We start from the raw sequence: 23,513 nt of genomic DNA, 5'->3' as shown, positions 1-23,513 counted from the left end.
TGCTGCAGATATGCCACATCTGTTCCTAGGGCACACCAGCCTTTGTGCTTGGTGGGCAGGGCTTCTCCACTAACACTGAGCTGAGTCTCTCCCTGGAGCTGTGGTGGGACTGTGGATTTTCCCACTGGACAAAGGAGTGATCAAGCTAGGGCTCAGGGTTGTTACCACCTGCTCCCGTGGTCCCACTGGGACTCACTTCCCCTTATGGGAGTACAGTAGAGCTGCGGGAGTTTAAGGAAGCTGGGGGTTTGTTCACCCAGAATTGCATTTGGAAGTAAGAATAATCACTAGGCTATTTATTTCATTGAATGCAGCAGTCATTAAAATAATCTTCTGGCCAATGTAGGGGTCAGAGCAAAACACAGAAACAAAGAGCTCGATCTTCAAGATCATAAACAAAATTACAATGAGTACCACAGGAATATAAAATATTATAAGAGAATACTATGAAAAATTATATGCCAACAAATTGGACAACGTAGAAGAAATGGATAAATTTTTAGATTCTTATCAGCACCCCAAAGTGAATCAAGAAGAAATAGAGAATCTGAACAGATCCATCACAACTAAAGAGATCGAAACAGTAATCAAATACCTCCCAAAATAAAACTCCAAGACCCAGATGTCTTCTCTGGATAATTCTATCAAACATTCAAAGGAGATTTCCTACTTATCTTTCTCAAACTATTACAGAAAATTGAAAAAGATGGAACACTTCCTAAGACATTCTATGAGGCCAACATTACCCTGATATCAAAGACAGACAAGGACAACACAAAGAAGGAAAATTACAGGCCAATATCACTGATGAACATAGATGCAAAAATCCTCAACAAAACACTGGCAAATGGAAGACAGCAATATATTAAAACAAATCATACACCGTGATCAAGTTCTATTTATACCAGGGACACATGGATGGTTCTGATTTGCAGGAGCATCTGCTAATGAATCAATGTGATACACCATATTAACAAAATGAAGAACAAAAACCACACGATCATCTCAATAGATGCAGAGAAAGCATTTGACAAGATCCGACATCCATTTCTGATAAAAATTCTCAACAAATTGTTTATAGAAGGAAAGTACATCAACATAATAAAGACCATGTACGAGAAACCCACAGCCAAATCATACTCAATGGGGGAAAACTGAAAGTCGTCCCTCTGAGCAAAGGAACAAGACAAGGGTGCCCACTCTTACCACTCTTATTCAACATAGTACTTGAGGTTTTGGCCAGAGGAATTAGGAAAGAAAAAGAAATAAAAGGAATCCAATTAGGCAATGAAGAATTGAAACTCTTGCTGTTTGCAGATGACATAATTTTATATATAGAAAACCCTAAAATATCTATCAGAAAGCTATTCGATGTAATCAACAATTACAGCAAAGTTTCAGGGTACAAAATCAACTTACAAAAATCAGCTGTATTTCTATATTCTAATAATGAGCTAACAGAAAAAGTCAAGAACACAATCCCATTTACAATCACGACAAAAATAATAAAATATCCTGGAATAAATTTAACCAAGGAAGTGAGAGACCTATACAATGAAAACTACAAGACTTTGCTGAAAGAAATTAATGATGACACAAAGAAATGGAAAGACATTCCATGCATATGGATTAGAAGAATAAAGATAGCTAAAATGTCCATGCTACCTGAAGCAATCTAGATTCAATGCATTTATCTTCTTTCAATGCATTCACAGTTCTAAGAATCTATTCCAAAGATAGAGTAACAAAACTATGTATAAATCACATATTCCCAAGCATTATTTATAATATCCATAGACTGGATAAAATCCAATATGAGGGTTGTTGATTAAACTATGGGTCAGAATAAAGAAGTATACAGCTATGAAAATGGAAAAAGGAATCTTTCTATATATTGCAATGGAGTGCCCTACAGGAGATTTTCTTATGTGAATAAAGACAAGACAGAAAATTTTTGTAGTGTGATAAATTGTGTGAGAGAAGAGGGAAAGATAAAACAAAAACTAATAAAGATAGGAAGAGATGAAAGAAAACTTTTAGGAATGTAAGTTATAATTTAGCTTTGATTTGGGGGAATGTAATATTTTACATACTTTAAAAGACATATTTATCTCAAAAAGTAAACAAAAAATCTCTAAAATTTAAAACAACAACAAACGAATCTATAATGTTGGACACATGGTCACACAGTGTTTCTATAAAAGACTTTAAACACAGCGTTTTGAGAGTATATCCTCATTGTGTAATGTTTATTTACTATAAATTAAATAAGTAACTATTGAAATATCGTTGAAACTAAAGTTGCAAACATAAAAGAGTTACAGCTCTAAAGGAAGAGAAGATATGCAAAAAACTTTTCATCTTAATTTGAAATAGAAATTTAGTTTAAAACACTTTTTCTCTTAAAAATAGTGTCACTCATAGTGACAACCTGGTAGCAATGAACATCCCTATTCCCAAAATTTTCTCTAAAGGGAAATCTTTGATCTCTAAACAGAACCAGAACTTTTTGGAAAAACAAATGATTTGAAGGCTGAGGTAGAAAATGTTATGACCCTTAAGCAACTTAATTTTCCAGAAAGCAAGAATGTTTTTAACAGCTAGTTGAATCATTTCAAAGAGATATAGAAGGCAGTTTGAAATGGTTCCCACTGGCTTACAATTAACATAAAAATGAATGTTGATTGCAATTAATTTAAAGGCATGAAATATGTTTAAATGTAAACATTTAAATCCAGATGCCAACAACACAAAAAATAATGTCACTGGTTACTATTAAATGAACTTTGCTGGGGGATCAAATCATTACTTTGAAAACTGGTAAATAAAGAAGATAAATATTTATACTGGCTTTCCTTTATGAACTTTATATCAGGATTACCTAATAGTTTATGAGGGGAAATTCAGAAGAAATAAGAGCAGATAAAAGGATTGAGTTGATAAATCACAACTTTGGAGCTCCCAATAAAAAATGGATCAAGGAAATGCTTTCAATAGATAGTAAAATCATTAAGTGAAAAGTTGATAAGAACTGTTAAAAGGAAGTAATCAAGCTGACGCTACCTGAATCCACAGATCAGACTAAGTGGCACTAAAATTTGGAGAACTAATTAACATGTACCTTACAATTTGGTGCAACCAGAAGTAGTCAGAACCACCTATGAAGAATTCTTGCCTAAAAGAAGCAGAGTGAAACTGAAGTAATAAATCTTGATGTGAGTATCAATTTACAAACATTGGTGCAGGAACAAGACAAATGACAAAGCAATAAGCTAAATACAGAACTTGCAGCATTCTACAAACGGTCCATGTTTTCCAAAAAGTTACCCGAACACACATATGTGTACAAACTCATACACGCGTGCAAACACACGAGGAACGGTACATAATAGAACATAATGTTACATAATAGAGAAAGCTTAGGTATAGCAAGGATTTTTTTTGATTTTTGAATCAAACTGTAAAAATATATCTTTGAAGCAATTGGGGAAATTTAAACATGAGTTTGGTATTAAATTATTTAAGAATACATTATTATTTTTATTAGGTGTAATTTTGACATGAGTGTTTATTTGAATGTTTATTTTATCAGTTTACATTTTTTATAAATTCCTTTTAATGACTTAGTTCTGTTAGCAAGTGGATTGATAGAGAAATATAATACCCTAAACATATATTTTAACTGACTCAAATTTGTAAGACTGGAAGTCATGGACTCGCTGTCCCTAAAATGTCTCAACCCTTCAGGACAAAGAACACCACACGTAGTCCTGTTTTCTGGGCTTCACACAGCACTATTGGCCAAAAATACATTTGGGACAGGAAAAATATCGGTGTAGAAAGCAGTTCTTGTAGTTCCTTGTTTTGAGACTTGCAGCATTGGCTGAAGTACTTTTTGTTTTCATGAATGCCTTCAAAAGACTTAAAGTTTGAAAATTACATTGATAAACCTCTTTTACATTTACAATCTCAGTTTATATTGCAGACCTGAATTTATTTCATGGTAGTTTATTAATGAAAATGTACTGCAAAAGTGCTCAACTAATGTCATCTCATATTTTGTTATCGTTCTAATAAATAACAACACTGTGGCATAAATACAGCTTTAAAGGACATCCATAAATGTCCCAGATAGATGTCCTTGTTTTTCTTTCTGCCATAAATAATGTCATTCTGAAAAACCCATTGTATTTTTACAAAAGGGATTTAGAAGGCATGAAATATCACCACAAACTGCAAATTATTGAGATGCATTAAAAAAAAACAAACCTGATTGTCGATTTGAAAATCAGTAGTATTTGCTGCTGCCTTTGGCAAAAACTCAACACTCTTCCCCCAGGTATTTGCATAATTTAGTCTCTCACTTCATAATGGTCGATACTCAAATAACACCTCACTATGGTCTTTGCTGAGCTCCCTGTTTAAAATGACACCTTCAATTTTATGTTTCTTCCATTTATAATTACAGGAAATTATGTATTTTTTTGTTTTTTTGTACCCCCAATTACATATAAATTTGTTGACAAAGGGGAGTTCTTTGTCTTTTTCCCCAATACCTAAGAGAGTACCCAGCTCAGGGTAAACCTGTAATAAATATTTATTGAATCAATGAATGAAGGAAAGAAAAATTAGCAATTATGTATCCCTATTACGTACTCAACCTTCTTTCCCTGGTTTCTGACTAGAGAGAAAATTCAGCAGAGTGCACATTTGTTTTGGCATGTTTTTCTTTTATTTTGACTGCCCAGTTTCAATAATCACATCTAAAGCATCCTTATTGTTCTTTGTGAAGTATCTCTTTTCTCAAACTTAAACCCTTCATGGTTCAGGTAGGTTTGGCTCTATTCCCAGTTCCTTGAAAGGTCATGTTTATCATTCCATAAAGATTCATGGTATACTTACTTTATGCTAGTCACTGTTCTAGACACTTAGACTATATCAGTGAATATATTCTCTGCTTTCCTGGACATTTTATTCTAGGAGGGGGAAACAAACAATATGAAAGAATGTAATAAATAATGATTAAACATATATTTGAACCATGTTACATACTTGAAACACTAAATTGGGTAATGCAGTAACCCCTGGAGTATAATAGTATGTTCATGGAAGTTTTCACTGAAAAGGTGCATTTGAACAAAAACTTAAGGGAAAGCATTCCATGGTAGACAAAAAAAGTGGTAGAAAGGACCATAAGGAAGGAGTGTGTGATATTTTTTGAGAAACAAAAAGTGAGGAACAAAAGCCAGGCGGCCAGATTAGCTGGAGAAAGTAGAGGGGAGAAAGAGTAATAAAATAGGACAGAGATTTTAAAGTAACAGGACAGACGGTTTTCCCAAATTAATATTTAACTTTGTAAATATCATTGCTTTAGCTCTCTATGGATCACGATGACCTAAAAAGATGAATCTTCACACTTGTCCGATATGGTAAGAATGGATGGTATAGAGGAAGAGGGTTGTGCCCAGCATATAGTAGTCAATCAGTTAATACCAGATAATGATGACTTCTATAATTACATAGTTTTGATAATTGTAGGAAGGTGTGGAAGTGATTGGGGGCTGGAGGAAGAGACTAAATAAAACTTCATTTCATATAAATAAAATGCCCCTCATGTTGCTCCAGGTTTTCTAGTACACAAGAATTACATCAGAGAAAAGTCATTGATTTTAACTGTTTACTTAATGACCTCAAGACAATGGGGCAATAGGTGGTCTCTAGGGTTCCTGTCCCAAAGGTAGTGACTATAGCTATAAGAATGCATACATCACTCTCAACCTGCAGTGGTCCTTCCTTTGCCATCAGCAGATTTGTTTTAAGATTCTGCGGAAAGATTGATGTTAATTTCAATGTGTGGTATGTAGAAAACAACATGAGGGATGGAACTTGCCTTTTATATCTAGACAGTTCTTGAAAATATTTAGTCAAAAGTTACATATCTGAACATGCAAGGAAGAGGTTGACCATTTACTTTACAGAGCTTTGCGTTAGAGGGCCTGGCTCAGCTGAGCTCCTCACTAACAGCCCATGAACAACAGCTACTGGTGTGGATGGGGAGAGAAGAGCTCTGAGAATTTGAGGGACTGTGCATTGTCTTGATTCTGTAAAATTTTTGAAGGGGAGTCAAGTTAGAATACAAAAATGTTTAAATAAAATGAAACAAGTAGAGATTGAATAGACTGTCTAGTGAAAATTAAAAGGGACCAGCTTTAATTAAGATTATAAAGCAGGAAACAGTTGTCCTGTGAGAGCAAACATTACAACAAAATGGGGAAAGAATTATAAGAAAGAAGATTTTAACTGTTATATTTTCTATATAGCATTTGGGACACAAGAGGCATTATATTAAATATATAATATTAGTTTAAAGTGAATTCCTTTTTTTTTCAAAAAAGATTGGCACCAGCGCTAACATCTGTTGCCAATCTTTTTTTTTTTTTTCCCTCCCCAAAGCCCCCAGTACATACTTGTATATTGTAGTTGTAGGTCCTTCTGGTTGTACTCTGTGGGATGCTGCCTCAGCATGACCTGATGAGCGGTGTCATGTCAGCACCCAAGATCAGAACAGGTGAAACCTTGGGCCACCAAAGCAGAGCACGTGAACTTAACCACTTGGCTACATGGCTGGCTGGCCGAAAATGAATTATTAAATGCCCTAGCTAAATTAAATATTGTATTAAGAAAAAAAGCTTGATAATTAGAATGTCTGGCTTTGCAATGGATTGTCTTTTGAGGTTGTCTTTAATATTCAAATTTATGGGTATAGAAACAGGACCATTGAGGGTCTCAGTTTTGCATATGATCTGACATTTTATTGATGAGCCATCTGAAATCTATTTCTTGGGTCCTGAGACCAGAGATAATCTTACCACAAATGATAAAGAAAGAGTTTTCCAGAATGGTAAGATCTTAGAAGTATTGGCAACAGTTTAGAGAAATATAATTCTCTTGTATCACTATTTCCTCATGAAATGTCTTCAGAGTGCAATACTACCTCAATTTATAATCTCTCCCCTTCATACGTAATATAGGACAGAATGAATATCCTATATGTCTTGAAGGGAGAACAGAAAGAGAGTAAGACAGAGACTTAGGAAGGGGCAGTTTCTAAGTCAGAGTCTTTACTATAGTTCCTTATTCCTGAGAGAGAAAATTTCCCTAAATGTCATTCCTATTTCATCTTGATGTTGCTTTCTAGTATAACTCTGTGGCATGTATGCTGTCTTTGGACTATTTCCCATAGGTTTAGAGTCTCTAGTTTGTCAATTAAAAGTATGATGATTTAATAAAGGAAATATGTTAGCATCTAGACCAGAATATGGATCAGAGTCTGGTGTAATAAAATGGATACAGGGCTGGGAGTCTGGGGATCTGGGATCTAGTCATAGTATGTAGATTGGTCCTTATTTGCATTTCATTGGGAAAGCCAAGACTCTCCAGCTTTTTGTTTTGTCACCTCCACAATAAAGAAGTAGACTACATTATCTTTATCATCAGCTCCATTTTTATTATTGCATAAGTATTCAGGAAGTATTGACTCCCTGAACTGAAGGGCATACTCTGAAAATAATTAAGGTTAATTTTGATAACAGATTTACTGAGTCAGATCCAAAAGCAAAGATTAAAGTGCTATATGGAATTAACAATAAAGGCACAGATGTAAAGTATTAGGGGTGTTCATTCTTAATGTCACAGTGTGAGTATACAATGCAAAAATTAATATTTTCAGAAATTTCTCATTTTTGTTACTGACTATAGGACTGACTTAATCAGTCATTGCATTATGCTAGGCTTATCTTTTATGAACTTACAATGTTCAAGGAGAGCTGAAAAAGTCATGAAAATATTTGACAACATAACTATAAATCTCTCGATTTCGTATTCTTATTTTTAAATATTAAAAAATTACAATTGAGAACTTAAAAAAGTAATTCAATAATTGTATTGTTTTTACCTAAAAAAAATTTAAAATTTTAAATGGTTATCATGTTTGAAAAGTTTAGACATTGAGCATGTCGTAAATAAAAATTACACAGAGAAATCCTGAAAGATATTTTGCTTTGTTTTCCAGTCTTGGTAAGGTTAGTTAACCAAGCTTCTTATATCCTCACTCTCCTTAATCTTTTTGTTTTCAGGACTGATTCAGACTCTAACAAGCAGAAACCATGTTGCTGTCAGAGAGAAATAAAACTTGGGCCACGTTCACTCTCTTGGGCTTCTCAGATTTCCCAGAACTGCAAATCCCTCTCTTCTTGATTTTTCTGGCCATCTACAGTGTCACTGTTGTAGGGAATATTGGGATGATTGTAATAATCAAAATTAACCCCAAACTACACACCCCTATGTGCTTTTTCCTCAGCCACCTTTCATTTGTGGATTTCTGCTATTCCTCCATCATTACTCCCAAGACCCTGGTGAACCTAGTTGTAGAAGACAGAACAATTTCATTTATAGGATGTGTAGTACAATTGTTTTTCTGTACTACCTTTGCAGTAACTGAATTCTTTTTATTAGCTGTGATAGCCTATGATTGCTTTGTGGCCATTTGTAACCCTCTGCTCTACACATTTGCCATGTCCCAGAAACTCTGTGCCGTGCTAGTGGTCAGATCATATGCATGGGGAGTAGCTTGTTCCTTGATATTCACATGTTCCGCAATCAAGTTATCATTTCAAGGTTTCAACACAATTAATCATTTCTTCTGTGAATTCTCCTCATTGCTGTCCGTCTCTTGCTCTGATACTTGTGTCAACCAATTGCTGCTTTTCATTTTTGCCACCTTGAATGGGGTCAGCACACTACTCATCATTCTCATGTCTTATGTGTTTATCATTGTCAACATCCTCAAAATGCATTCAGCCGGTGGGCGCTGCAAAGCCTTCTCCACCTGTGCCTCACACCTGACCACCATTACTATCTTCTACTGCACCATCCTCTTCCTCTACTGTGTGCCCAACTCCAAAAACTCCAGGCGCACAAAGTGGCATCTGTGTTTTACACCGTGGTGATCCCCATGTTGAATCCTCTGACCTACAGTCTGAGAAATAAGGATGTCAAGGCTACAGTAAGCAAAATAGTGGACAGTAAACTATTTCCTTATTAAGAATATTATTTTAGGGTCGGCCTGGTGGTGCAGCGGGTAAGTGCGCATGTTCCACTTCTTGGTGGCATGGGGTTCGAAGGTTCAGATCCCGGCTGCGGATATGGCACTGCTTGGCAGGCCATGCTGTGTTGGCATCCCACATATAAAGCAGAGGAAGATCGGCACGGATGTTAGCTCTGGGCCAGTCTTCCTCAGCCAAAAGAGGAGGACTGGAAGTAGTTAGCTCAGGGCTAATCTTCCTCAAAAAAACAAGAAAGAAAGAGAAAAGGAATATTATTTTAGTAGAGTTTGTCCCTGACATGTAAATAAATACTGCACATAAAAGTTGATTTTAAAGAAACCTTTACAATTATGAAGAGTTAATCTTGTATAATGGAAAGATCATGGATTTTGGTTCAAACAGAGTAAACTTGGCTCTGTCTCTTACTGGAAAATAAGACAGCCATCTGTCTCATCTTGAATTTTTCATCTACAAAATTGAGATAACATAAAATAGCTCTTAACCTGACTGTGAAGATTAAAAGACTATATGAATATCATGTGTAAAACCTTGTATAATCTCAGTAAACAATTTTATCCTCTTTATTATACATGTAGTACACTACGCTTTCAATAAATATATGAATATCTCTCACAAAAGTACCAATAGCAGTTAAAATACAACTAGTTTTCATCCTTCAACGAATGTAAAATCCAGTGTTGACAGTAGGGCAGTGAAGAAAGTGACCTTTGTCTAAGGTAGAAAATAATAAATATCATAGAGAATTTGAGAGAAAGAAAAGTTTCAAATCCATTTAAAGACTTTAGAGAAATTCCTTCATAAAATAGATATTGTTTGAATTTGTCCTTGGATAACAGAACAGACAGAATTTTAGGAGACACATTTCAACAAGCTTTGTTGAGAAGACAGAAGCATGGTAAGATCAAGGAAACCAAAATGTAGTACTGAGTCAATGATGCAGCAATTTTTTTATTGAGCAAATACTTTATAGCATGCATGTATGTGTATTCATGTGTGTGTGTGTATTTTTGTGTATACAGGTTACTTGGAATGAATGGAAAGTTGGTAATATGTGATCTGTATTCTGAATGTGTTTCAAAGGAGCTCCTGTATGGCAGGATGATAAGCTGTGATAGGCTCCACCAGAGCCTGAGAAATAGTAGAGTGGATCTCAAAAAATATTATAGGCAAAAAGTAAGCAGGATGAGTGTCTACCCAATCTGTATTTTATGCTATCATTTTGCCTATAACCCGTCAAAAACATGATCAGTTCTTTATGATTCTTTTTTCTGAACATCAGTGTAATCTCTGAATCCTCAACTGAACATCCACCTTAAAAAAAAGTGTGGGGTATGCCTAGAGGCATAGCAGTTAAGTTAGCGCTCTCCACTTCAGCAGCCTGGGTCCACCGGTTCGGATCCCTGGTACAGACCTATGCACTGCTTATCAAGCCATGCTGTAGCAGGTGTCCCACATATAACATAGAGGAAGATGGGCACGGATGTTAGCTCAGGGCCAATCTTCCTCAAAAAAAAAAAATCCTGTTTGGAGTTGCCTCAAGTGTTGAAAATCAATCAGCTATGTAACTTCATTCAAAATAAAGTGAAAACCAGGCAGTCATTGGCGTTAAGACCTATTTCACCTGGTAAATAAAAAATACTAGATTTCTCTAACATCAATAACTCACTTTTGCTTGAATGTCTTGTAAACCCTTTTGCTTCTCTTTACTCAATGTGTCTACATAAAATTCCAAGCTAGTCATCAGTATAATGGAAGAAATAAATTTCCAAGTGTGTTTTGGTAAGGCAGAACAACTAAGGTGGGGGATAATTTTATATGGATTCAAAACACTTATTTGGAATGTTCATATTATTTTAAACTTATGATCATTATCAAAATGTTGCAGTCATATATATTATATGATAAGAAATCAATGAAACAACCCCGTTGTACGGAAAGATAAAATATGTAAGAAACAGTGTTTTGGATATTGGATGTCGGATGAAGGAATGCTTTTCTCTTCTATTGACTTCTGTTTCTCTAGGTATTCACAAATTTCTTGTTTCATACATATTTAGCAATTACACAATTTCTGATTTTCTTTGAAATTAAAAAATTATTTATATTAATCTTAAATTGAATTCATGATGATTAATGCCTCTTTATAGAGAATTTTATTTTACTTCTGTCCTGCTTGGAACAAGGATGACCACATTTTGTGGCAGAACTAACGCAACCCATTTTGCTTTTACTTTGAGGAAATCACGGCATATGATATTTAAATGACCTGGCCCATTGTTGATGGAATTAATGCAATCATTCAAGACTCCAGACACATCAGATGTACAATTTCCACTAAATACCAGCATACAGTCATATTGTTTTCATTTTCAATTTGTGACATTTCAGATTCTTTATGGTAGATTCTGTAGCTTCTATGTAGAACATGAGTTACGTTAGTAGCCTTCACATTTTTTGGTCATGTACTTCTCAAGAATTTAATTTTACATATAAAATATTTCATCATGAATTTAGCAGCAAAATGTGTAATTTGCAGTGCATAGCATAATCTGTTTAAAAGACATAAATAATATCTGAAAAAGCTTTGTGCCTTTCCTTCTCTTGAACTTATATTCAATCCTACTCTCCCCACTGAACATTACAATTTTATTAATCAGATTCATACTTTTTATTTCATGATGCTTTTGGGAAAATCAGAAGTTTTTCTTTCTGTATTGAGTTAACCTTGTAATGATTCAATAATAATTGCACCACTAATTAAAAATATAATTGCATTGAAAATTTGGATAAATATAATTAATCAAAATTAAAAAATATTTTAGGACATATTTCTTCATATGATTAATATTATGAGTATATGTCTGCATTATTTACTTTGATTAATTAATGTATCCTTGGAAAGACATCACTTAATTTTAGAAAACAAGAGGGTTCAGAATCATTTATATTTCCATTTTGTAAAAATGAAAATACTGAGACTATTCGGTCATATTAAATGTAAATGAGACTAGAAATTCTGCCAGAAATAGTGCTTTAATAGGAATATCACTCAACTCTTTCAACTCCATCCAAGTTATGTGACAATTTGTCACAATGATCTTTCATGAAAATATTTTTCAGTAATGCATTAAACAAAATTAGATTGTCTTCCAATTTTGCTAAGGGTCAAAATTTTGGAAATTATATCTTTCAAAAGGAGTTGTTACCCAGGGACATAGAAAACTTGGTTCAAATTCTTTAGTCCTTTCCATATCCAAGCCTCCTTTCAACTCTTCTGATCAAATGGCAGAATCATTTTCTCCATTCCTGGGATGTAAGCTGTTTTTGTGCCTAGCTTTGTCTAGCTGAAGTGACACCGCATTAGTTTCAAGCCTCTGAGAGGGCTTGTGAATCTTTCACAATCTGGAATTTTCATAGTCCCTTAGAAAGCTGTTCTGTGAACAAGCACAGGCTAGCATATTGGATAATGAGAAACATAGACACCAGACTTGAGTCTGAAGCCTCCAATCATCTAACCCACCAAGCTAATATCATACACATAGCTAACCACGCCAAGATCAGCCATGTCAGGATCAGATCAACAGAAACTAACTTACTGACTCATGCAATACTGACCAGTGCAATAAATAGCTATTGGTTTTAACTAATATGTTTTGGAGTGGTTTGTTATGCGATCATTAGAACCACCCATGTTCACGGCCACCAGCTGGCTCAACGGTTAAGTTCTCATGTTCTGCTTCAGTGGCCTGGGGTTTGCTGGTTTGGATCCTGGGTGCTAACCTATGTACCACTTGCCAAGCCATGCAGTGGCAGGCGTCCCACATATAAAGTAGAGGAAGATGGGCATGGATGTTAACTCAGGGCCAGGCTTCCTCAGCAGAAAGAGAAGGATTGGCAGCAGATGTTAGCTCAGGGCTAGTCTTCCTCAAAAATAAAAAAGAAAGAAAAAAAGAAATAAAAAGAACCACGCATTTTCTTAATTTCTGAAAATGTTACCACAAAGACTTTCCAAGTCTTATATAACAGTTAAGCATATCTGCTATTCTTCCAGTTACAGTTATCTTTATTAAAACAATGGAATTGAGAAGTTTAGAAAATCTAACATACTGTTGATTTCATTGAGCTTTACAATACAATATTTTACTACAATGGTATTATTATATGTGTTTTAAATACAATTCATCAAAAACTGAGAGCTTCATATTGATATTATTCAATTTAGGGATAATGACCATGAAATCAATTTCAATAAAATTTGTATATTTAAATCAGTTTTTAAAAACTCCTGCCATGTCTTTAAATCTAAGACAAATAGATAAACAAAGTAATTTTCCTGTATGTGGGTTGCTGAGATGATATAAAACATCACTGCCAATGATACTCTTTATAGATAGTCTTTTAGTTTTTCTGTCATGGGACTCTCTCCTTCAGGAGGATGCATTTTGTGACAATACTTTCATGGTGCACTAAGAACAAAAAGAATAGATGTTAAAAATTCGTGTCATCAATCTACTATATATCTGATTTCAAAACATCACTGTATTGGCTAAAATCCATGTCTAATGCCATCATTTTCCATGAAAAGAAATATGTACTATATCTCAGAGTATGACAAGAAGTCAAGCCATGGGTTTGAAGTGTCTTCATTAAAGAAAACTACAGGATTCATGAAAAACAGTATTTCAAATTGTCCTTATGTTTTGGAAGTTTGCTTTCATTTTTCTAATTGGGGCAATTCACATAGTAATATGCAAATAGTAAGAGGAATCCTTAGTTTTGAAAAATGTGAGAAATGGGATTGTGAGAGTGCTAGGTGGAACACAGACCTGGAAACACTCTTCAAACTCAGAAAATGATCAGATGGATCAATTTTAGGAAAATATGTATAGGTCGTTGAGAATTTCAAAAGTGATTACCTGTAACTAATTACATCGATGGAGTTCTTGAAATGTTGGGTATATCCAAGAGCACAAACACCAGACAGTAGTTTGAACACTGTTGGTTTAGGAAGATGTTATACGGTCAGAAAAGGAGCAGACCTGGGAGAGGTCCTCGAGGCAATCCCATTTAATGGTGTCTGTCATTGAATAAGGAGTATGATATCTCAGCACCCTTCAGTAGCTTTGCTTTTCCTCACAGGGTCATATGTGTGGCACAATATAAAATGCAGCATTTAGTCTCATTCTGTCAGTGATTCTGTGTGTGACTTTGGGCAAGTTGGATCTGACTATGCCTCAGTCACCTCACTCATAAAGTTACACAACTATACCAGGCTCACTTATTTTTATAAAGATGAAATTTGTTAATAGTTGTATTCAGGATAGTACCAGAATATAGGAAGTGGTCAATAAATGTGAGAAATTATTATTTTCAGTAAAAGAGTTCATTATCCCCACCCCTTTCTGGTATTTGTCAGAACTCTGGTGTGGCTTCAGCCCTTATGCCCTCCAGGAAGGAGTTTTTGAGTATAAGACAGGCAAAGTTTATAAGACCTATCCATATATTTCACTAAGGCAATGTGATCCCTGGCTCACAGAGCAATGCTTGGATGTATCATATAAGGCTCTGAAATTCATCATGAACTCTGGAAGTAATCACGTTAAATTATAATAATATGTACCAAGTTGTGATAGTATTTTCCCCTGTTTATATCTCCTAGGAGTTATTAATTGTTTGAGTCTCAAGTTGTAGTTTTCTCGATATCATGTTGATGTCCCACAGAGATCAATGATGATTTGGAGAAGCTTAAGAAATATGGGCCCCAGAGATACCCACACAAAAACATAAAGCCTAAAACGTTTTCCATCATAGCATCTTCAGAAATAGGGGAAGCAATATCTATCCCACAGTTTGGTTAGTTGGACTACACTCTGGTTTTTGGGAATGGGCATGAATGACATTTTCTGGGATCTGGATGCTTGCTATTTTTTTCTTATGGGATAATTTGTTATAGCCTTGTGTAAGAGAAGGAGAAATTGTAAGTGAAGGCAGTGGTATTAGACACATTTTTAAAAATCTGTATTTAGCTTTCTCTTAACTAGAGAGTGTTTTAAGAAGTGCCATGTTTTGAGCACTCATTTATGAAAATATTTTCCATTTCTATATTGAAAAATAAGCTTAATGGAAAATGAGAACAGTTTAATCTGCAGAATCAAGTATCTTGTAATAGTATTAGTGTAAGAGGGAAAAGAATGTCAAGAAATTGGAAAGAATGCTTGATTTCTCTCTCCTTCCCTCTTTTTCCTTTCTCACATTAACTCCTTCTATGGAATGTGGTAAAGAGAGCATGGAGATTTTCCTGATAGTCACTCTGATGCTGAGAGTGGTAGTAAGTTGTCCTCAGGACTGCTCATGTGGGAACACAGACATGGAACCACCTCGGAAGCAGAAAAGAGAGGAACTATTTTGGCCTTGTGCAAAGCACTTTGAAATGTCTCTTCATAGTAGGTTTCTCAACCTTGGTCCTATTGATGTGTGGGCCAGATAATATTTTGGTGTTTGCATGTGCTATTGGTGTGTGTGGGGGCTGGGGCAAGGACTGTCACATACATGATAGTGTTTAGCAGCCTCCTTAGTCTCTACCCACTAGATGTCAGCAGGGCCCCTCCTTATCTTGACAAGCAAAAATGTGTCTAGGCAATGACAAATTTCCCACGGGAATCAAAACAACTCCTGGTTAAGAACCACTGCTTCATAAGTAATCAACAACCTGAGTTTTCATCTTTAGGCTTGAAAAAAGGAAGAAGTTTATACTCAGAAAAAGATAAATAACTTACTTTTATTGACTGTTGAAGAGAGAAACCATATCATCAGAATAATTATTTGTTTTCAAACTGGGATTTCTTAATATATACATCCTTCAACTCTTTGAAATCATTTGAAGAATCAGGAAAATACTTGGCTGTAGTGAGTTTTCATACAGATTCTCTTTCCTCCGGGGATTACCAACTAGTGCCTCACAGTCAGGTACATGTCTACCAACGGTCAGGAAGGAGAGAACAAATGAGAGTGTTCTCATCATCTATTGTCATTTTCTATTTGTCAAAGGCCTTGAATGTATCCTTCCTTTATTAAAAAAACAATCACACCCTCCTTCCCCATTCTACTCCATAAATCTTAAATTTTGTGAGAACTCGGGCAAGTTTCTACATTGCTTTTTTTAAAAAAAATTGATTGGAACAGAATACTTCTGTGTCATGGATGTTGTGAGGATTAATTAAACACAATTTATATAAACAGATACAATATTCTGCCTGTACAATCTGGCTTACTGTTTTTTAACTTGCCATTTTATCATAGCCATTTTTCAGCTCATTAAAAGTTCCTCAAAATATCATTTTAATAGTTGCATACTTTTCCATAATGTATAAGTACCATAACGTGAGTTATTTTCCTCTTGTTTGACACTTTTTCTAAGTTTTATTTTCATAAACAATGCTGCAATGCAGCAGCAAGCATTTGTGTTAATAATTTTATATTCACATCTTCGAGTAGTTCTACAAATAGATTTAAAGCAGGGGATTCATTTGTCAAATAGGTCTTTATAAGGCTTCGGAGTCATAGTTACTGGAGGTTTGAACCCGGGTACCAATTCCAGGAGCAATGGTTGACATTGACTTGTATAATTAACAAAATCACTATGCTAATTTTATAGAAAAAATGCTAATATAGAGTATAAAAGCTGCTGTTTTCATCTAAAACATATTGAAAAAATAATCAGCACTGGTGGCTTAACACTTAAATAAGCATATCTTAAATAAGCATATTTCTCATCATTTCAGTGGAAAAAAGGGAAGGGTACTATGTATTACAAAAATTCTTTCCTGGGATCCCATTATTTCCAGTACTGATTAAAGGGAAATAGAGATTTTAGTTTCAAAAAATAATATGGCTAATTAGATAATTAATGACTCAGTTTCAAGCTCTTAATTGTATAGGACTAGTTTAAGGAATTGTATAGGCTTTTATGGATGTGAATGCTTTTGTGTGATCTGTGATTTTAACTGTGAGCTCTATGCATTTGTATGCTACAATGCCTGAACTTTTCCTAAACTTCACAAAAGCAACGTACTATTTCTTTGCTGAAAAAATTAACTATCCTACTTATTCTAATGTCTTTTTTAGGAGACAGTCAAAATGGAATTTGGGATCATACAATGGAGAATAACTACTAATATTGTTCTCCCATCTCAATAAAGTGGGGACATGGCCAAGGAGAACTGCAGCACTGTGGCAGAGTTCATTCTCCTTGGATTAGCAGAGGTCCCTGAATTGAGAGTCTTCCTCTTCCTGCTGTTTCTTCTCATCTATGGAGTCACAGTTTTGGGCAACTTGGGCATGATTGCACTGATTCAGGTCAGCTCTCGACTTCACACCCCCATGTGCTTTTTCCTCAGTCACTTGTCCTTTGTGGATTTCTGTTACTCCACAATCATTCTGCCAAAGATGCTAGCTAATATCTTAAATGAAGACAAAGCCATTTCCTTCCTGGCGTGTGCTGTGCAATTCTACTTGTTTTCCACATGTGTGGTAACTGAGGTCATCCTGCTGTCTGTGATGGCCTATGACCGTTTTGTGGCCATCTGTAACCCACTGCTGTACATCGTCACCATGTCCAACAATCTTTGTGTGGAGCTGGTGTCCTGCTGCTACCTCTGGGGGACTGTGTGTTCACTGATTCACTTGTGTTTAGCTCTTGAGATCCCATCCTATAGGTCAAATGTGATTAACCACTTCTTTTGCGATCTGCCCCCTCTCTTATTTCTTGCTTGTTCTGATGTCACTATGAGTGAACTGTTGCTATACATTGTGGCCAATTTCAATGAAATCATCACCATCATGATCATTCTCACCTCTTATTTCTTTATTCTTATCACAATCCTGAGGATGCGCTCTGCAGAGGGAAGATGCAAAGCCTTTTCCACCTGTGCCTCCCACCTCACAGCCATCCTTCTCTTCCATGGAACAATCCTTTTCATTTATTGCCGACCCAGTTCTGGCAACAGTATGGATACTGACAAAGTAGCCACGGTGTTCTACACTGTAGTGATCCCTATGCTGAATCCTCTGATCTATAGCTTGAGAAACAAGGATGTGCAAGAAGCTCTCAGAAAAGTGGTGGGCTCCAAAATATTTTCCTAGAGAATATTTTATTAACAGGACTCAGTGTCCCAAAGTGGAGACTGGTGAAAGGGTACAGCGATGGACTTCAGTGTTGAAGTGTTGAAGTGGAGGTAACAGTCAAGCAGCAGGTAGTTATGAGTGAGTCTTTTTGATTCACTTATCTGTGTGCCTCTTCCATGTACAAGGGTAGGATTCAGCATATCTTGGAATTTACAGATTACTTCTTTGCTGTTATTTATTCAAAATGAATTAATTGAGTATGGTTAATGGACTCAAGATACACATATCATTTGCTGTAAAAGCTTCATAAGCTTAATGAAGAAATCACAAGAGTCACATTTTATTTCAGTATTCATTAAGGAAAATATGATTCAATTCCAAGTTGAATTCCTATTATTTTACAATGAAGAACACACCCTTGTCAGATTATGCACAGAATGTGTACATATCCTGTTTGCTATTTCTTGCTTTCTTTATTATTTTTTGTTGTCATTGCAATGTCCAGTGTTTTTGGAATTTCAGAGACTATGATGAAAAATGATGACATTAGTAATAATTATTTCACAGAAATCTTAGAAAAATTATATTACTTGTCATGTGCAATGAGCTTAGAGTAATTCCTGGCATATAACTAGCTCTCTGTCTCTGTCTCTCTGTCTCTCTCTGCATCACTCTGTCTCTCTCATATGTTTTACTATATGTAGTATATTTATATATACTTGCAATCATTTAATAACCATTGTTATGACTGGCAACATTTCTGACTTCGGCCTATTGTTTCACTTTATCTTTCAATTTTTATCTTCATGCTTATTTTACAATATTGTGGATCAAATGACTACTGTGACAGATAAGTGCACTTCTAACCCCTGTTTATGTTTTTGGTTGTGTCTTTACTGTTGATGAAATGATCTTTTTCTCCTTTTCTCTATGTGTCTAAACCACATTTCTTCTTTCAATCCTTATTCACACACACTCTTCAGTATTTGTGAAGGAGGTGAGGAATGGTCGTAAATAACTGAAGTCCATTATATGAATTACTGAATCATAGAAATGTAGATCCAGCATTAAACTTTACTTCTATGTTTTGTCTTGGGTCAAATAAAATGATTTAGTCAAAGCACATAAAACAGCAAGAAAAAGTGTAAAAAGAAACATCTTCTCTATAATAATATGTTTATATTAGACAGGAAACATTATAATGATGATTTATTCAAAGGATAATTTATTTCTGTGTCAAACTAAAATTTAGGGACAGACTAGAAAAAAAGAATAATTCGAAAAATAGATGTATTTAATGTTCAATGATTTTTAAACTCTTCTCCGTGAGGTTTCTGTTCACTTTGCTCCTACTCCCATTGGGTGTTAATATTCTTCATAATAATTTACAAGACATTTTACATTTAAAAACATTAACCTCAGAGAATAATATCTGCACAATTTGTTAATGTCTTTTAATGTTATGTATTTGGCATTCTTTTTGATATTTAGCTTACATTTTTTATGTAGTTATACTCAATTATTAGCAAATTAAAAAAGAATGTAGTGAAAATGAATCCTGCTCCGTTCTATATTTTATCTCATCGTTGTATGATTTTTATCTTAAATTTTAATAAGTACTAAATTTATTGATTTTTATTTATTTTGCATATGTTTGCTGAATGAATGAAAGCTTACAAAGGAATTGTCCAACTCCCTTTCCCAAACTATATAGTAATGTCACAGCACCATTTATTGAGTATCCTTTTCTTCTCTCTTGTATGTAATATATCTAATTTGTAATGAATGTAATATGTCTATTAAATATTAAAAATTAAATATTTTAATAAATTGTGTTCTTAGCATTGATACTTCTACCAGACCCTGGAAAATATCCTACAGTCCTTACTCCATCTTCTTTAGTAAAGAATAAGGATACATTATTTTATAATGCTTTTTAACATTCAAAATACAAAATTTGTCTATGAGACTGCTGGTATTATGCAAGACTAAAATATACTATCTCTCATCGATTAGCCACTGCCATATTAATACATTGACAGAACTACATTGTGCCCTTAGCTGTATACAAGAATCCTTGGTGACGGGAGGATGTCCATAAAAAGCAACAAAAATTAAACATCACATTTAATGGGAACAAGATACAGAGTTCCTTGCAAATGTTTTGCTGTAACAGTTGATTTATTTAGTAGTCACACTCCAAGAAGTAAATTAACTCAATTATATGACTATTTACTCATACCAGATGAAAAATGGCTTTTGAAAAGAATACTCAATAAACAGAAAAATGTATTGTTCAGAAATTTTAAAAAATTGAATTTAACATTTCAACAAATAACCATTTTAAGATCTGAGAAAATAATTTAAAGGCTAAAATGAACCATATTTTGAAATTTAATTCTCCTCTACCAACTTGTTTAATTCTTTGCTGGTATATGGATTCTAAGCAGAACCATTTTTGAAAATAGAGGAATTAGAGCCTGTTCAGGATATTGTTGCTCTACAGCAGAACATGCTTTACACATTTAAAGCTAATAACGTCTATGTCAGGATTTATTTGTCTGTTTGTTTTGATTTTCTTAGGTCACCAAGGGATGAGATTTAGCTGAGGCATATGCAAAACAAACAAGCAAACAGACAAATAACAACAAAAACACTACAAGTTATTCTACTGCTGGTTTTACTTATGTCACTATCTGTCATTTTAGGCAAATCCACTAGACTCTGTCTCCTCAGTCTCATCCCCAGACTTTATTTTGAAAGATAAGACTTCGACAGGAATAAGTCTCATTTTGTTTTCAAATTTGGCAGGATTATCCCAAGTGGATAGATGAGGACACTGTTCCCAAGTTTCTCAGAAATGCTACCTGTGAAATGTTTCTCACCACGCACTCTTCATCTCTATGTCCATTACCATTTCATAGTTCAAGTATTATAAGATTCACCATCACTAAATGTACACCCAGGAAATAATCTTTACTTGTTCAACTATGAGACAATGATTTCTTACCATTAATTGTAAGATACATCCAAACTCAGAGATGTTATAGTGGGTGAAAATATGTCTTAAGAAGCAGATGAAATGTAGTAGGGATTCAAATGCTAGAGCTCTTCTTTAGAATTCTGTCAGGGAAAACAAAACAAAATGAACAATTGAGTACATATGGCATCACACATTTTAAATTTAATTTTCATAACTAAAGCAAGGCTTTCCCGTGCATGACCATTTGATCCTTACACTACAAGGCCAAAGGTCAGTGTGGTATAGAAGAAGGATCGGAAGACTAGAAGATAAAATTGAGATCTAGGTTTGGCTGCAGCAATTAATACATAGACTTGAACAGTGAGCACATTCTTACTCCTGATGTGAAGAGCATCAGAGTTAATCCAAATATTTCAGGTAAAGAAAACAAAGCTAAGTGATCTGCTTCAATAATACTTATATATGTATGCCTTTATTCATGAGTAGACATAGAAATATGTGAGGAGGATACACAAATGAAAGAGAGATTGTTCATGACATCCAGGAACCCACACTGTAGCTGGAGAGAAACCCGTGTAAATATATAAACCCATAACTACATCCAATTGGTAGGACAACGAATAATTAAAGGATTATTCACAGAAATTATGACTTTCAAAGAATAATGACTTTTGTCTAGAGAAATTAGAAACAGTTTTTGGAAAGTTTTATGACTCAGCAGTGTTTTGTTGATGAATGAGATAAGTGGTAAGTTAAGGATATCTAGATGAATGAGACATTGTACAAATGTGCAGATATGTAAAACAGTATACAGATAGATAGATAGATGATAGACAAAGATAGAGGTAGATAGATATAATTACATATGCAGACAAATTTGTACAGAAAGTGGACAAGGATAAGTCTAGTAGAGAAAATCTGGGAAGAAATTTTAGGAACTTGGATATGCACCTATAAGTGACTATGAGTCACTCAAATTTACAATCCAGGGAAGGATTTGCTCATTATAACTTTCAGTTACTTATTTTAATTTCATTTACGCTTATTTAATGTATCTATTTTTAGAATAAGTGATATATTTCCATGGTCCACTTCTTTTCTCTCTACCATGTGAAAAATGCCTAATACATACTCCACAGATATTTTATGCATATTCAAACAAATATCTAAATGTAAGTTGACTTCCTTTGAAAAGAGTTGTTTTAGTGGCAGTGTGGCAGACAGATATAAGAGAGTGAATCTATAGGCTTAAAGACCAACTTGGAGACTATCGAACAGTCCAAGTGTGAAATGATAAAACTAGGATCTAGAGAAATGCCAATGATAGAGAAGGCAGATAAAGAATTTTGCAGCAATGTGGTATTTTAAAGGACTGCAGATTTCTGGATAAAAGCTTTATGACAAATTAGAAGAAAAGATGTTATCATACTGTGAACAGTACACAATACATTTGTTTATCCAGTATCCAGGATGTTTGCAATAACTTTAGAAACCCTAATCTGCTGGTTCTAGCCAGATGTAGCTACGTCTTGGGACAGTGAGAAACCAAATTTCCATTTCTAGTCCTATCAGCAATATATATGAGGTGATCCTCTGCTCCTAATACCATTAGCAGGATCATAACAATTATTCTTATTATAATTGAGGGACCTGAGCAGGTCCCACTCCTTCAGTGTACTTAGTGTAACTGGGAGCAGTTAAGCCTTACATAGACCAGGGACACGGTAGATACTTAAGAAATATTTCTCGAAAGACAAATACTGCAAGATCTCACTTGTATGTACAATCTAAAACAAACTTGTAGAAGCAGAAAGTAGAATGGTGGTTGTCAGCAACTAAGGAGGGAGAAATGGAGACATATTGGTCAAGGGGTACAAAGTTTCAGTTATGCAAGCTGAAAAAATTCTGAAGATCTAATGGATAACACGGTGATTAAAGTTAACAATATTTTACTGTATACTTGAAACTTGCTAAGAGGATAGAATCCAGGTATTCTCACCAAAAAAGGAAGAAAATAGTAATTTGAAGTAAAGGATATGTTAATTAGCTTGATTGTGGTGATTATTTCACAATGTATATGTATATCAGAACATCAGGTTGTACTCCTTAAATACATATAATTTTTATTTGTCAATTATACCTCAAAAAGCTAGAAAAAGTGAAGAAAATAAACAATGTACTAAAAAAGAGAAAAATATTTGTCAAGTAAATAAAAAAGATAACTTCTACTATGATTTGTTATACAAAAATTTGGGGAGACTGTGCGAATTATCATGCAACAG

At 34.6% G+C, this 23,513-nt stretch overlaps 1 protein-coding gene and 1 pseudogene across 1 annotated transcript; both read left to right on the top strand.

Moving 5' to 3' along the window:
• The first annotated feature begins 5,406 nt into the window (after positions 1–5,406).
• Positions 5,407–9,217, top strand: LOC124232449 (olfactory receptor 5D18-like; annotated as a pseudogene).
• A 3,851-nt stretch (positions 9,218–13,068) lies between these two features.
• On the top strand, positions 13,069–20,072 carry LOC124232448 (olfactory receptor 5L1-like). Its single transcript, XM_046649422.1, has 2 exons — positions 13,069–15,568; positions 17,250–20,072. The coding sequence occupies exon 2, from the start codon at positions 17,331–17,333 to the stop codon at positions 18,264–18,266; it is 936 nt and encodes a 311-aa protein (XP_046505378.1). The 5' UTR covers positions 13,069–15,568; positions 17,250–17,330; the 3' UTR covers positions 18,267–20,072.
• Positions 20,073–23,513: the final 3,441 nt, after the last annotated feature.

This window comes from Equus quagga, unplaced genomic scaffold (genome assembly GCF_021613505.1).
Source record: "Equus quagga isolate Etosha38 unplaced genomic scaffold, UCLA_HA_Equagga_1.0 HiC_scaffold_6219_RagTag, whole genome shotgun sequence".
NCBI lineage: Eukaryota > Metazoa > Chordata > Mammalia > Perissodactyla > Equidae > Equus > Equus quagga.
Note: the sequence above shows the minus strand (reverse complement) of the source record. Positions and strands in the feature narration are given on the sequence as shown.